The sequence below is a fragment of the Mytilus trossulus genome, chromosome 3 (genome assembly GCF_036588685.1).
Source record: "Mytilus trossulus isolate FHL-02 chromosome 3, PNRI_Mtr1.1.1.hap1, whole genome shotgun sequence".
NCBI lineage: Eukaryota > Metazoa > Mollusca > Bivalvia > Mytilida > Mytilidae > Mytilus > Mytilus trossulus.
In genome coordinates, this window is record NC_086375.1 from 57026915 (window position 1) to 57041968 (window position 15054).

Here is a 15054-nt window from a genome sequence, read left to right on the forward strand (position 1 = left end):
TAATTTGACAAAATTAAACCATTTTGGCTGCTAAAAGCGAATTATTAGTTCACTATTTCACTTTTAATATTGATTGAACAAAAACAAATCATAATTTAATTTTTTATGCATCTCGTAGCTAGTGCCCCTTTAAGTAAACTATTTCATGAAATTTTTTATAGAGTTAATATTTATTTCACTTAAATATTCATTACTGTACAGAGAACCGAACTAAAAAAACAACAAATAATTCGTAATTTGTAACATTATGAGATTCAACACATTTTCAAAGGAATTTATTGGTGTATAAACTCGACCAATTCACTTACAACAAATAAAAGTCCAAAGGACTATTATGAAACGTTTGTGGGTGACTTGGTCCAGTTTATACACCAATAAATTCCTTTAAAAAGGCGTTTAATCATAATAAGTCTTTAAAATTGGAGATACGGAATATATCTTCAACACGCGAGACATCTATGATCCTCTATCACACGTAAATTATATATTTGTCCATAGACCTGGCGCACCAGTGCATTTGTTGGTTTACACAAAAGTATGTACTCCGTTAAATTGGATATCTGATAAAAAAAAAATAAAAAAAAAAAATCTTTTTATCATTCAAACAAATGTTTTGTGTTTATTATTTAATTTCATGTTAAATGTGAATTAAAACAAAATTGTTAACGTCGATCCGGATTGTTTTTTTAACGCAGCTTTCTTGTTGTCATTGGTTAGGAAAAGACGTTTGGTCAACGTCGTCTTTAAAAAAAAAACGACGTCAAAAGCAACATCTGGTAGTTCTCTCGACCAATTAAATCAGTTATATATAATATCAATAAGTGTTCCCTAATATTCATATCAAATAAGAATTATTTTATGATTTATCAAGGTGACAATATTTTACTGATGTTCAAGTCTCACAAATCGACTAAGAAGAAAAATATGAGAGTACAAAAAACAAATTGAGGGTATAGAATGAACTCTTAATGTAAAATCACAAAAATACCGAACGCCGACGAAAATCCAAAACGGAAAGTCCCTTATTATCAAAAGGCATAATCAAAAGTTCAAAATTCAAACAAATGGATAATAGTTATCAAAGGTACCAGGATTATAATTTAGTACGCCAGACGTTTGTTTCGTCTTCATAAGACTCATCAGTGACGCTCATATCAAAATATTTATAAAGCCAAACTAGTAAAAAGTTGCAGAGCATTGAGGATCCAAATTTCCAAAAAATTGTGCCAAATACGGCTAAGTGATCTATGCCTGGGATAAAAAAAAATCCTTAGTTTTTCGAAAAATTCATAGTTTTGTAAACAGGAAATTTATAAAAATGACCACATTATTGATATTCATGTCAACACCGAAGTGTAGACTACTGGGCTGGTGATACCCTCGGGGGCGAAACGTCCACCAGCAGTGGCATCAACCCAGTGGTGTAAATAGTTATCAAAGGTACCAGGATTATAATTTTGTATACAGCGATCATGTATGTTCCTGATTTGGTACTTGAAAGGAGCAAAGCTTGTTGCGTATAAATGGGACTTCCCAACGAAGGGAGGCCGGGTTGGTATGTATGACATTAATCCAATATCTAATCAATATATTGACAATAGGGGAATGCAACATTGTAAGTAACTTATTGCAGCCAGATAAAAATGGAAAGCTCATCAAAACTTGTCTCAAAAACTAAAAACAAATGCACTGAGAAGAGTATTTAAAGAAATTCTGTAACGAAGTGATTGTTAAAATAAAAAGTATCTGCAGAACTTTAATACTTACTGTAGAACCCTATCTCCTTATACTTGTTTTATTTACATAAAAATGCTCTTTTATCTTTGAATGTCTAATATCTTACAAGTGAACTTATCTTGTTTGAACTCACAAGACAACGATGAACATGTTTGAAATTGTCCATAGAATATCTACCTCGCCAAAAAAAAACCTAAAAAACAATTTGAAACAGCTGAAATGAAACTGACTTATAATTACGACATTTCAATTGGTAACAATATAATTTGTTTTGCTATTGTCATAACCTATCGTTTATTATTTCAAGACTATCATGGATCAATGGAATATAGATTAAAATGAAAAAAATAAAGTTCAGAAACTATATTGAAATTTTAATGTTAGCAACGAAGATTAAATCTTGATAGTTTACATCAATAATTAAATGGCTACTTTGATTATTGACAATCAAGATTATTCTATTTGATTACGACGGATGACCATTTATATATATATATATAAAAATATTCGGAATAGACAATGCGTTAGTCTTTAGCCAGAAACCTAACATACATTACGATCTTTGGAATTTTTGAATTTTTGAATGAAGATGATATTTTTTTTTATTCATATTTTGTATATTTTTAATGAATCTGCATGCTCTTTTTCATTTCGATCTGACACATATGAGGTATTAAAAGGAATCAAATTGTTGAATACTTATTACACATTATCATTAAATCATAACAGTACGAATACATGCGCAGTGTACTGTTTAGCCGACATAGCATGTGTTTCAGCGAATTACAACATGGTGACAACGCAATGTGAACTAAATTCAAAAGGTCCTCTAGATGAATCAGCCAACATAGAAGAAGATAACGAATGGAGAGTGTTGTATTCAAAAGGGGGTAGGTACAAAATATAGGGTGTGTTAAAGTAAAGCTACAAACATGGACATAGACGATAACTGTTTAGTGTCTTTAAGGTTCATGTGGACCCTATGGCTAAAATGGCCGTATTTTCACCTCAAAATTTTCTCTGAGTACAGGCAAACCTGTGCATCTGGAAAAGTTTTAAGGCATAGCATGCCCTAGATAAATAGAATTCAAATGCATTGTATGATTTAGAAAATTCATAACTTAACTGGATTTTGCCGTACACTTTTTTTCGTCTCTGCAGAAGATGATAAAATTAACAAACAGTTGAGTTTACCTTGATATGGTCCACTCCGGTACACAGTTCATATAACCAATTATTGTCAGGTATCTATTGTCCATCTAATGTCCATGTCAATTAAAAATGCTCACTTTAATTTCTACCTGTGGGGAAGTTCTCAAACCTGTTTCCCAACTTAGTTTATTTTGGCACCTTCTGGAGGAATGAAAAAAAGTGCACGGCAAAATCCTGGTAAGTTTTTATTTTTCTAAAACAAAAAACATACTTAAAATTCATTTATCTAGGGCATGCTATGCCTGAATTTTTTTACAGATGCACAGGTTTGTCTGTACTCAGAGTAAATTTTGAGGTGAAAATACGGCCATTTTAGCCATAGGGTCCACATGAACCTTAAATACCAGCTGTATGTGTACGAGGCTAAGAAACCAGGTGTATGCGAGCTTTAAGCGAGCTATTACACCTGTTTTGAGCCGAGTACAAATACCGCTGATATTTAAAGACACTAAACAGTTATTGTCTTTATCCAACAATAAGTTCTGTATATTATTTGTGTTTTGAAAGACACAAAATCATTTGTTTTGCATTTATTTTCGATTTAAAATCCCTTGAGGCCCGTGTAGTAACACGATACAGTAATCACACATTCAGCTGAGGACGGATTCGCAAAAAAACGAATCTCGAATGGTAAACAATAATACATCGCTCAAGGTAACTAATTATTTATTTTAAGAAAACAACTAACTCAAACAGTAAAAACAAATAACAAAACGTTGTCCAGTTTGAAACAGAAGTGTACGAGTTGTCCTACGTTACAGACTATATAGTCACTAAAATGCATGCTGAAATTGACATGGCTGTTTTTGTTACACAATCATACACATTCAAGTTTTGAAATCGATAGTTGTCATCATAGAAAACACTGCTGCTCATGTGCGTATGTTATCAGAAAATTGGTGTGATTCTTATTGATCTAAAAAAAATTATAAACAAACAGAACGTATAAAAGTTATTGTTAATTCGCAATTAATACGTCATTGGATTGCAACTGCAATACACATTCTGAGGTCACGCAGGGATAACAATACTCAGTCCGGCAGTGTGCGGAGCTTTTAATAATATACAGATACAGCATAGCGATATCTGTAGGGCTGTATCTGTATAGTAGGACACCCAATTGCAGGATAAAACTAAATTCTAGCATAGAACAAAGGACGTATTAATGAAGAAAATTAAATAACGTCATCTGAGTACCTGTTTCTTTTATTTTTTACAAAACATATTAAGGACGATTCTTTTATGCAGTAATCAAAGCAATTTAAGTTTCATTCCTCTAGGAATCCCTTTGAATATTTTTTATTCCTTATCAAATTAGGGTCTCCGACTTCAACTACTACTAAGAAATTTTGAATGATAATGAAAACAACATCTCTTGATTCCGACTAGTATTTCTGTAACAACATTCAACGCCCAAATCAAAACATTTGGTAGCCAAAGATATATAGACCTTATGTTTTCATATCCTCGCAACGAAATTGCCTAAAATAGACTGTTTGGTGGTTACTTTTAGATGTATTAAAGGTTACATTTTTAGAACTTATTTTTAACTCGTATAATATCTAAGTGAGCCATTCAACGGTGTTCAAATTTTACGACGTAACAATATTGTTAAGGTTTGAAATATCATTTAATTCCAAAATAAATTGTATACACCAAAAGGGTATACAGATAAATATATGAAAAAGGACACAGTTAATTGATTTCATACGTGAAGATTCAATCCGACCAAAATTCCAATTGTTTACATTTAATTTTAAATATCATTTAATCAAAATGATGGTATTGGTACAGAGTTACAAAAAGCAAAATAGAATATATGATTGAGATTTTATTTCGATGATAGATTAAGATCTAAATTTCTTTTAAATACACGTCCAGAGTAAAATCACAAAAATAATGAACTTAAGAGGAAAATCAATTCGGAAAGTCCGTAATCACATGGCAAAATGAAATAACAAAACGCATCAAAAACGTATGGACAAGAACTGTCATATTTCTGACCAGGTATAGGCATTTTCAAATGTAGAAAATGGAAGATTCAACCTGGTTTTATAGCGCTAGTTCTCTCACTTTGATGACAGACTCAGCAAATTCCGTTATATATACAATGATGCGTTAACTAAACAGACATTGTTATTTGGATGGAGAGTTGTTTCATTGGCACTCACACCACATCTACCTATATCTATACAATAAATAAAATAGTCAAAATATTGGTACAGAAGTCATCATCGTGTAACAATTTAAAAATAAACAATCTAACAGAACACAAAAACATCCCTGCATCTCCGGCCACTTCGGCTTCCTCCACCAATAAAAACTGACCGCCACAGAATGACCATAAGGCTAAAAAAATGGCACTATTTTCACCTGCGAGTCCTGCGAGCTCTGTATTTTGAATGGAAAATTGTTAATAAAAGAAACAATCATACCCAGCATATACGATAAATCGAAGTATAATGAAAATGAGCCTTTTGAAAGATGTATTTAAAAAAAATAGCTGCAGAATTTCTATTACAAAATTGCATTAATCAATAAATGTAAAAATGAATGATTAGAAGAATCGTCATGTGTTTAGCGAATTACAAATTTTTGAAAAAAATCAAAACAAGTCTAATAAACAGTTTAGCAACTGCATGACAAAATAAAAAAATAGAAATATTGAACTTATCCAGATGAGATGGGTAATTCAGAAAGATTGATTAAAATAACTAAGTACTTGTTTTTGTTTGGGTTCGTGTTGGTTGGTCTTTAGTTTCTATATTGTGTCTTGTGTACTATTATTTGTCTGTTTGTCTTTTTCTTTTTTTAGCCATAGCCTTGTCAGTTTATTTTCGATTAAGGAGTTTGAATGTCCCTCTGAAATCGTTCGCCCCTCTTTAAAAAAAAACATATTAATGAAATCTTGCTGATTACAAAGATTTTTTTAGGGTTGCAAATTTGACAAAAGCATCTGCATTTCGAAATGTCGATTTCAGAGGCAATTCACGTTCATCATATTTTGGGCCGTTAATCCACATTGCATTTTATCTTATCATAATATCATTATCGACATTTCTAAAACTTAATTAATTATGAATGAGAACCGTATTGTGAAAAAAAAAAAAAACTTGAAGGTAATTACAAAATTTCCAATCGACATAATATGCTTTGTATAAATATCATTGGTGCATATATATTACTTTGTTGATTAACTGTAACACACCTCTTCTACATAAAAAACAAAAACAAATCAAATACTGAATTTTGAATAATATTCAAATCCATAAATAATTAGTTTTAATGGCTTTGAAAAGTCATCAAAAATGCTATGCTTTTAATTTGGAAAATCCGACCTACGTTTAGGCTAAACGCACCAGTGACGTTCAAATAAAAACTAAATGACGATGTTGTTCCCCAGAATAGAAAATATCTGGTTTTACGCCATCCACACATTTGAGAAAACAAAGCCTTAGTATTTCAAATAATTCTAACAGTTAGCGTGTAGAAAAAATAGAAATTAATGATAGTTCATATCAGCATTTAAGTGCTTACCACTGGGTTGGTAATAGAAAATTTCAAGAATTAAGCGTCTGTCGTACCAATTTATAAACTTAGTAGTGTTGATGATTTTTTTTTTATTATTATAAAAAGTTATCGAAGGTACAGTGAATATAATTTAATACGCAAGACAAGCGTTTCGTCTACACATGAGTCATCAGTGACGGTCAGATAAAAAAAAAAATCAAATACAAATATAAAAGTTGAAAAACATGAAAAAATTGCAGCTATTTTTAAGAGTTTTTAATAAAAAAAAAACAATTTCGTATGGAAAGTAATAAAAAAATTTAGGACATAGAATCATTCCTTTCCTAGGGTCAAATCATTATTCATAATCAAATATTTATTCAATTGTTTAATTAAACTAGACACTCTCATAACATGTTAAGCCCATCAGTATACCTTGCTATATTCTAATAGGTAAATTTATAACAAAATCATTTTTGTTGTAACCAAGCATTTACAGTATGATTGTGGCAATATAAATAAAAAAAACATAATATATAAAAAAAAAACAACAAAAAAAACCCACCCCAAAACAGATTACAAAAATATATAAGAAATAGAGTTACAATATTACTTTATTCAATAGTTGTATGATAGTCTGGCTTGCAATTTAAAGAAAAATCAGATTCATCTTCGCGATTTTTCAGAGATTTTGTTCTCAAATAATTTTGATGCAATGACCATTTTCTATTTCAAGACCATGGTCACTAACTTATATGAAGTTTTGTTAAAATATTCCTAATAGAAAAATCATTAAACAAGAAGTAAATATTGAGTTCAAGTGAAAGTTTTATTCTTAGTTTTTATACTGAAAAGGTTTACTACTTTCGTCGATTTTCCTTGTTTACTTTTATATAGATCTTTATAATAATAAGTTATTCTTTACTAAATTTCTGATTGTAAACGTTTATCTTTGCAATATTCTTACAGTCGACCAGTTGATCTTATAATTAAGGCCATCAATTTTCTCGTTTGAATTGATTTACATTATCATATCAGGGTCTTTAATAGCTGACTTTGTGGCATGGATTTGCTCATTGTTCAAGGCCGTACGGTGACCTAAAGATGTCAATGCCTGTGTTATTTTGGTCTCTTGTGGACTGCTATCTCATTGGCAATGATACCACATCTTCTTCTATTATATTTGATATTATTTTCTGGATAAACGTTCTAAGCATATGTATACCAAGAATAAACATCGAGTAAAATAAGGAATTTAAAAAGTTTGAAGGCCTCCTTTAAATTATAGGTTTATTTATCTATTTTTAGTCTAGCAAGATATTAAATAAGTTGGGTTGTATTAAAATTTTCAACTGGAAGTTTACTTAGTTCCTATCTCGGATTTATATCTGACTGTGTTGGTTAAAAGATGGTATTTACAATTATGGGGACTATACCTGTGTGTTGTTGGATAAATATTTTAATATGAAAGGATAGTTACCAATCATCACACACACTGTTAGGTTCATCTATTTTATTTTTATCTCCCTAATTTCAGACATAACAAGAAGGTCATCTTCAAATCAAAATGCACCAACATTAGAATCTAATACTTCTGCGGGTCTTCAGTCTCGTTGTTAAAGCTTGGATTTAGCCTGAGGTCACTAATAAACATATTAAATACGGTGGGGTTGATCAAATCCACTTGTTTAATCCCTTTTAGTATGACGACAGAAAATATTGAAGTTATCATCCAATTAACCGCTTTGCATGTTATGTTTCTATATATAATCAATACGAATAGATAATGGATTATATATTTCAGTTTGGATTTCCACGCGTCATGAAAGATGAAACAAACAAAAAAACAAATCAAAAATCAAACAGGCAATTAACGCAAACTAAACATTTCTCGTACTCCGACTTGAACTTCTTTATCCATGTTTTGTCAACTCAATTAATGTTGTTCAAATGATTTTCAAGTGCTTTTTATGCGTGTTTAATTGTCCATTTGATGCTGAAATTAAAACATGAATAGTTTCGTTATATTCCTATAAAACGAGCAATTTAAACATTTGAAATAAGATATAGACTGTGTGGAACACAATGTATATTTAATCTACCATCTCTGTATGAAAGGTAAAATGGTATCCTTGTAAATGACTATATCGTATGTTTTGAATCCATGAAGAATAAATATAGTCGAAATATAATTATTGGTGTAATAGGGCACTCCACGGTTAGTTCAGTCATATTCAATAGGGGCAGATTTTTTTAAAAGAGGTGGAAATAGTATGAAAGTATCGGAAATCCTATGCATGTTTCCAAGCATCTGCTCTGTTTTAATGACTTTTTACCGTATTTTTCACTCCATACTCCATGAAAATCTGTCCCCCATCCAATATGGCCGAACTAACTGTGAAGAGCCCTATTGTATACTGTTGTTTGCCTCTGGTCATTGTTCTTGATTTCGTTAATTTGCCATGCCGTTGTCATTTTGATTTCGACCAAATTGATCTATAGTAATTATACAGTCCGCCATAAGTGAAGCACCACCTATTCTTTTTGTATCGAAAAAATTGTTCATGTTGCAATTTTGCTAACATATACCATAAACAAACCATAAGCTTTTGTAAAACAACAAAGACTTCTAGCTGCCGATATAATTAAAAAGCCAGTACAACTGTGTGGCGAATGACCGAATGACAAAATAAGGATAACGGGAAACTTAATACAACCCGGTAATGACAAAACAAAAATCATCAAGAATATATCAAAAATGAAAACAAATTATAACATTATTAAGTATATTAGTTTAGTCCAAACTCTCTTTCATTTCGTATTACTTTTGATATTTGTTGATTAAGTATTGATTTGTAATTAAGTTCTTGCATCACAAAATGTCTTATTAGTATTTGCTACATGTTGTTTATGTTGTACACACACAAACGACTTTTAATATTGCGAAAAAAGGCTAACAATTTGCTCCAACTAACTGTTTGTCAATAGTTCTTCATTTTAGTGGGCTGAATGATCTGTTTTTTAGTCTTTTCATATTCCGAGTTTTTGATATGCTAGTTTATTTCTATTTCTAATTAAAAAAAAAATACATCAGATATATATTATAATGATTTCTAGATCTACCACCAAGCTCATGGGAGTTGATATTCAGAGGGACTGCAGGAATTGGTGTAAAGATATATGACTCGTACGTCGGTACAATCTCACTCCCCACCCATGAAGTTGGATGTCAGTTACCTGTTACCCATAACTTGACTTGCACTACACATTACCGTGATCCAATTTTAGACATTTGGAGTTCACAAAGCATTCTCAAGGTAAGCTGCTAGAGGATAAATGACACTAAAGATGAAAATTTGTTGTATTGACATTAGTAAGTAGATATAAAAAGATGTGGTAAGTCTTTATCCAAGTCACAGTTCATAAAAGTAAACCATTTTAGGCGAAAGTACGGTCTTCAACACGGAGCCGTGGCCCACACCGACCAACAAGCTATAAAGGCCCCAAAATTTCAAACTGGAAAAACAACGGTATAATCTATATAAAATACGAGAATCGAGAAACACTTATGAAACACACAACAAACGACAGGTACAGAACATTAGATTCCTGATTTAGAACAGGTACAAACAATTGCAGCGGGTTTAAAAGTTTTAATGGTAACAAACCTTCACCCTTATCTGAAACAATATTGTTACATCACAACATAGAAACCCAAACTATAAACTTTCGATCGAAATGACTTAACTCAATCAGAAGACATATGAACACAAATGAACTTACAGTGACCGAATAAATTTAATCTATGATACAATGTAAACACAAAATCAATAAGATAAGGGATGAATAAATAAAATACCATTATTGCATTGGTTTCGATGAATTACATTGGTTTCCCAGTTAAATAAAAACCTAAAAACCGATAATTTCACATGTGAAACAAACGTGATTATTGCAGAAACACTGAAGTGAAACAAAAAAAACCCGACACAGCAACGCACACAAAAAGGACTCTTAGATTACAACCGCCACCTTCCTGGCTTAGTACAGGACATTTTAAGAACAATTGTGTGTTGAACCTGGTTGGTTACTAGCTTGTTAAATATAACTATAAAACACTTACCAAAGCAGTTATGTAGACAATCTATAACCCTGAATAAGTAAACATTGAATAAAAAAAACACCAAAAAAACTACATAAGACATAGTACCAACAGGTCAAATTAACAAGAAAGTACTATTTACGAGTACTCGCAGTTCGTGACAGTTAGTCATAAATAAGTAATAACAAAAAAAAAGAATGCACCAGAGACAAAAACCAATTGAAATACATCCCAGGATATTAACGTCATGGACAGTCAAAGAAGACATGACTTGTGCAATGCCACAAAATAAATGTATCGACAGGCAGTAGGGTAGTTTGTAGATAAAAATGAACATAGGTGTGTCTTTATACATCACGTTTTAAAAGAAAACAATTTAGTTATGTTTTAATTTGCTGATTACAAAATCAATGTTAGTGCCAATGTAAACTCTTTTCAAAGCTCTAATTACAATATTTAAAAGATAACCTTTATTTATACATTTGTTTAAAGGTTCGATGAGTTTACGCTTTTTGTACAATACTACCGTAAAATATAAGATGTGAAATACTGTTTTTATAAAAGTTTTCTACAGGTATCAAGCACTTATGTGTTGTTTACATGTGAGACTTATAAAGAAATGTACCTTTTTATGATCTTGAAGGTAAAAGTAGCCATGTACAAAGATAGTGTAATGGTAATGAACATGGTTTTCAACAATACAGATAATGGATTGAATACAGACTGGTACAGTCCAGATCAACTTATTTATAGTTCGTATACTGACATGACAACAGTTGGAATCACATACAACTACTTCAGTATTCAAGGGTAAGTATTATGACAAGTTTGAGTAATTTGACAACTTGTCCAATATTTAGCATACCTTACACATGCGGCATACTGTATCATCCTTTGTACAGCTTAACATACTGACAACTGTCAGTCATTGAATACTTTGTGCCTGTCGTCGTTATCATTTTGTCTGCAAATTAACTATTTATTTATGACATGTTGCTTTATTCGAAACATTAAGGTTGTTCTACCCCAGATTACTTTGCCTTGCTTTATTTTGGACACCGTTTTGGAAATACATACTCAGTAAATGGTATTCAACCTATTTTTTTTATTAAGCCTTCTTTTTTTGGGGGTTCCCTTTGGAATCTAGTGTAGACGAAACTTGCGGCTGGAATGCAAACGTATTCGCCTGGTTTCTTTTAAGATCATCAACATGAGTGGTGATAATACAGGCAATATAGTAATATATTTATATAGTTTGCCGTAAATTTCAAATGTATTTATAGCTTTTAATAACGTACCTACAAACTTATGACATGTGTTTTTCGTTTATTGTTTTGAACATAAATAAGGCCATTATATTTCATGTTTGAATGATTCAATACCTATCATGTTGGGTTTTTATAGTTTGCTATGCAATATATGTTTTGCTCATTGTGGAAGGCGACTGATATTTGCTAACTTCTACGTCATTTGTTCTATCTTAAGTTGTTGCATAGTCAATTATACCACAACAACTTATTTTTATATAATCATATGATTTTGTACCGCTTGACTCACATTAAATGGTTCATGGCAATTTGTTTTATGGTACATGTTTATGCCCCACATACAACAGAAGGGGTGTTTTGGAAAATTGCGTTTTTTTTTATCTTTGTTCGTACATTCGTTTATCCGGTAGCAGGTATTTGTTTTTAACCTTGAGGTTGCGGTCAAGTCAACATCGTCGCGGTAACAGTTAAGTCTTGATAATCGATTAACATAAGACAAGACCTCTAAATTGTTACAAAATACAATAGGATGAGACTTTCAGCTGTTGTTTTTTGTTGTTATAAAAAAAGTCAGCTTGTTTCTTTTGATTTACAATACAAAAATAATACTCTTTATTTAAGGATGTTCGCTACTCTAGTATTTTTTCAGATATTCGGAATCCTCTCGTCTTACTCATGTATTACCAATACAAAATTTGCTCACTGTCCCCTATTTTTCTTATCATGATTTTATTAAAAAAAGTTTGAAAGCCTTATTTGAACATATCAAAAAGTCTTTGTTATTTGTGTGTTGTTTTTGAAAGAAAAATAGGTACCAGTTTTTAATGTATGAATGATATAGAGAGAATCATTTCCCGCCAAAATTGCAACGACTTATATCTCGAAAACAAGCACACGTACCCTTCAATTTTTCCGGCTTTTTTTTAAATTGAATTCGTGCGTTTAATTTTTTTCTGGACTTAAAGAATTTCACCTTTCTGAATTAACCTTTGACTTTGGTATTTTTATAAATATATTTTTACAATAAAAAAAACTGGAATTGCTAAATAGTTTGCACGTGTACTGTTTAGACTTCAGGAAAAACCATCTAAACAAAGCTACTCCTTTTGCATAAACTATTAATGTTTGCAATGAATTCGATATAGACAATCTTAAGGTTATCAGAAGTCATGTATACATGGATGCTTAACTTAAATGTTTTCTAAAACGATGAACTATTTTGTTTTTTTGTGCCATAACATTTTTTGACATGATATGGTTAACCAAATATTCCCATGCACTGGATTAATTTATAAAATGATGTTTGTCTATATGTAAATTTGCGATGCATTTTTAAGAAAAGACTTTCAGATTCGTTTCACAAATCATTCTTTTTTAAGAAAAGCATAACAAAAATACCAAACTCAGAAATCTAAAAAGGAAAAGAAAAGACTTTCAGATTCGTTTCACAAATCAATTTCTTTGAAGAAAAGCATAACAAAAATACAAAACTCAGAAATCTAAAAAGGAAAAGACCATAAAGACTACAAAATCAAACTTTATAAACCAACGGAACGAGTAAAGACAAATGTCATATTTCTGATGTGATTGATACATTTGCGAGGAATGTAGCCTAGGTGCTAAAAAAGCAACCAAAAAGCAATACGATAGGATGTCTATCAGGTTTTGTTTTTTAACAATTAAAAATCGTAAAAATATAAAAGCTTTGTTTTAGAAATAGAAGTAGCTTTTCAATAAATAAATTCTGTGAAAAGTGTATAGCAAAATTACAAACATAAATTTCCATTAATTCATGTTTAATTAAGCTACACTTAATTTGAAAAATATTATAATTGTTCAAATCTCGATTCATTTCAGTGATGAAGCGGTAGAACGAAGATTTTATATCAACAACAATTACAATGGATGTCCGTTTGATATGGGATGGATAGCAGTGTTTGAATTTGGTTTTACTTGCTCATATGAGATAGGATTGCAGTATCCTGCTTTTGCATACATGCCAAATAATATTATGGGTCAATGGGACCTTAAAGGTAATTATCAATACATCAAATCTTTCATTGATTGTTTTATTACCTTTAAACACCACACATTTTTAACACCTTTCTTACCTGCATGAAAGAACCGATATGTAAATCTAAATGAAACCATGAATATGATCATCTTCATACACCATATACATACTCTTATTTAAAAACATGATTTGTTAAAAAAAAAATATGAGTAAACACCATGGTTTCAAATAAATAAGCTATACAGGTAAACGGACAAAAAATACGAACTGTTGCATATATTTAATATACGTATGAAAGACGGACTTATTTAAAACATAAATAATTGTAAAAATTATAAAATAGTTCAGAAAATTAGTGAACGAATATTTTATAAAAGAAAAGTTTTAAGTAAACGTTCTCAAAGCCCAAAGTTAAAAGTCGGAATGTTCATGACTTTGATAACCAAACAAAAACGATTATTGAAATGTCCTTTTTATGCACTCGGTATACTTGGTTGATAACTACACGACAGTTTTTTATATCTGGTCTTTTGCCATGAGTTGACGTTAAACACATTACATTAGGATTCAACTCATTTGCATAAATAAAGGTAACAGTAGTATACCGCTTTTCGAAATTCACAAATCGATAGAGAAAAAACAAACCCGGACTTACAAACTAAAACTGAAGAAAACTACGACACAACAGAAACACAGCATTGAAATGTAACACCACTGAAACGAACTATATTCTTACAATATAACAAAATAATCGACTGATTGATCTAATATGGAAATTTCTTTACTAATTCATATCTGTAAAACACGATCATGATTTATATGACTATCTCATACTCTATTTGTTAATTAGTGATTGTCATTCACTTAATTTCAGCTTTCCAGTTTGCAGACGCATTAGCAATTTACATACAAAGTAACTAGCCATGTATGAGTCATAGAGGAACAACAGTTTATTTCGAAAACAAATACTAATATATAACCCATATTGTTTAGCTGCACAGAATAGAATAACACAAATATCATAAGATTATTGCTAATAGATTGTACAAAATAACGATAAACGTTGGAAGATAGAGCATACATTCAAAATAACGTTATTCATTACTGATTATCATATGATGTAGTATGTATTTAGTACATTGACTTAATAACTTCGTTTTAACATTGTATTTTTTATCCCTAAATTCGCAGCCATCATTGATTTAAAAGCT

At 30.8% G+C, this 15054-nt stretch overlaps 1 protein-coding gene across 1 annotated transcript; it reads left to right on the forward strand.

Moving 5' to 3' along the window:
• Window positions 1-2274: 2274 nt before the first annotated feature.
• Window positions 2275-14846, forward strand: LOC134709574 (uncharacterized). The gene is made up of 5 exons (XM_063569739.1): window positions 2275-2627; window positions 9577-9776; window positions 11205-11371; window positions 13687-13862; window positions 14718-14846. Exons 1-5 carry the CDS (start codon window positions 2321-2323, stop codon window positions 14762-14764), a joined length of 897 nt encoding a protein of 298 aa, XP_063425809.1. The 5' UTR covers window positions 2275-2320; the 3' UTR covers window positions 14765-14846.
• Window positions 14847-15054: the final 208 nt, after the last annotated feature.

Coding starts and splice junctions, on each gene's coding strand:
- LOC134709574 (XM_063569739.1), top strand. CDS start 2,321: ATGAAGATGATATTTTTTTTTATTCATATTTTGTATATTTTTAATGAA. Junction 9,777..11,204: donor GTTCACAAAGCATTCTCAAG/GTAAGCTGCTAG, acceptor ATGATCTTGAAG/GTAAAAGTAGCCATGTACAA. Junction 11,372..13,686: donor AACTACTTCAGTATTCAAGG/GTAAGTATTATG, acceptor GATTCATTTCAG/TGATGAAGCGGTAGAACGAA.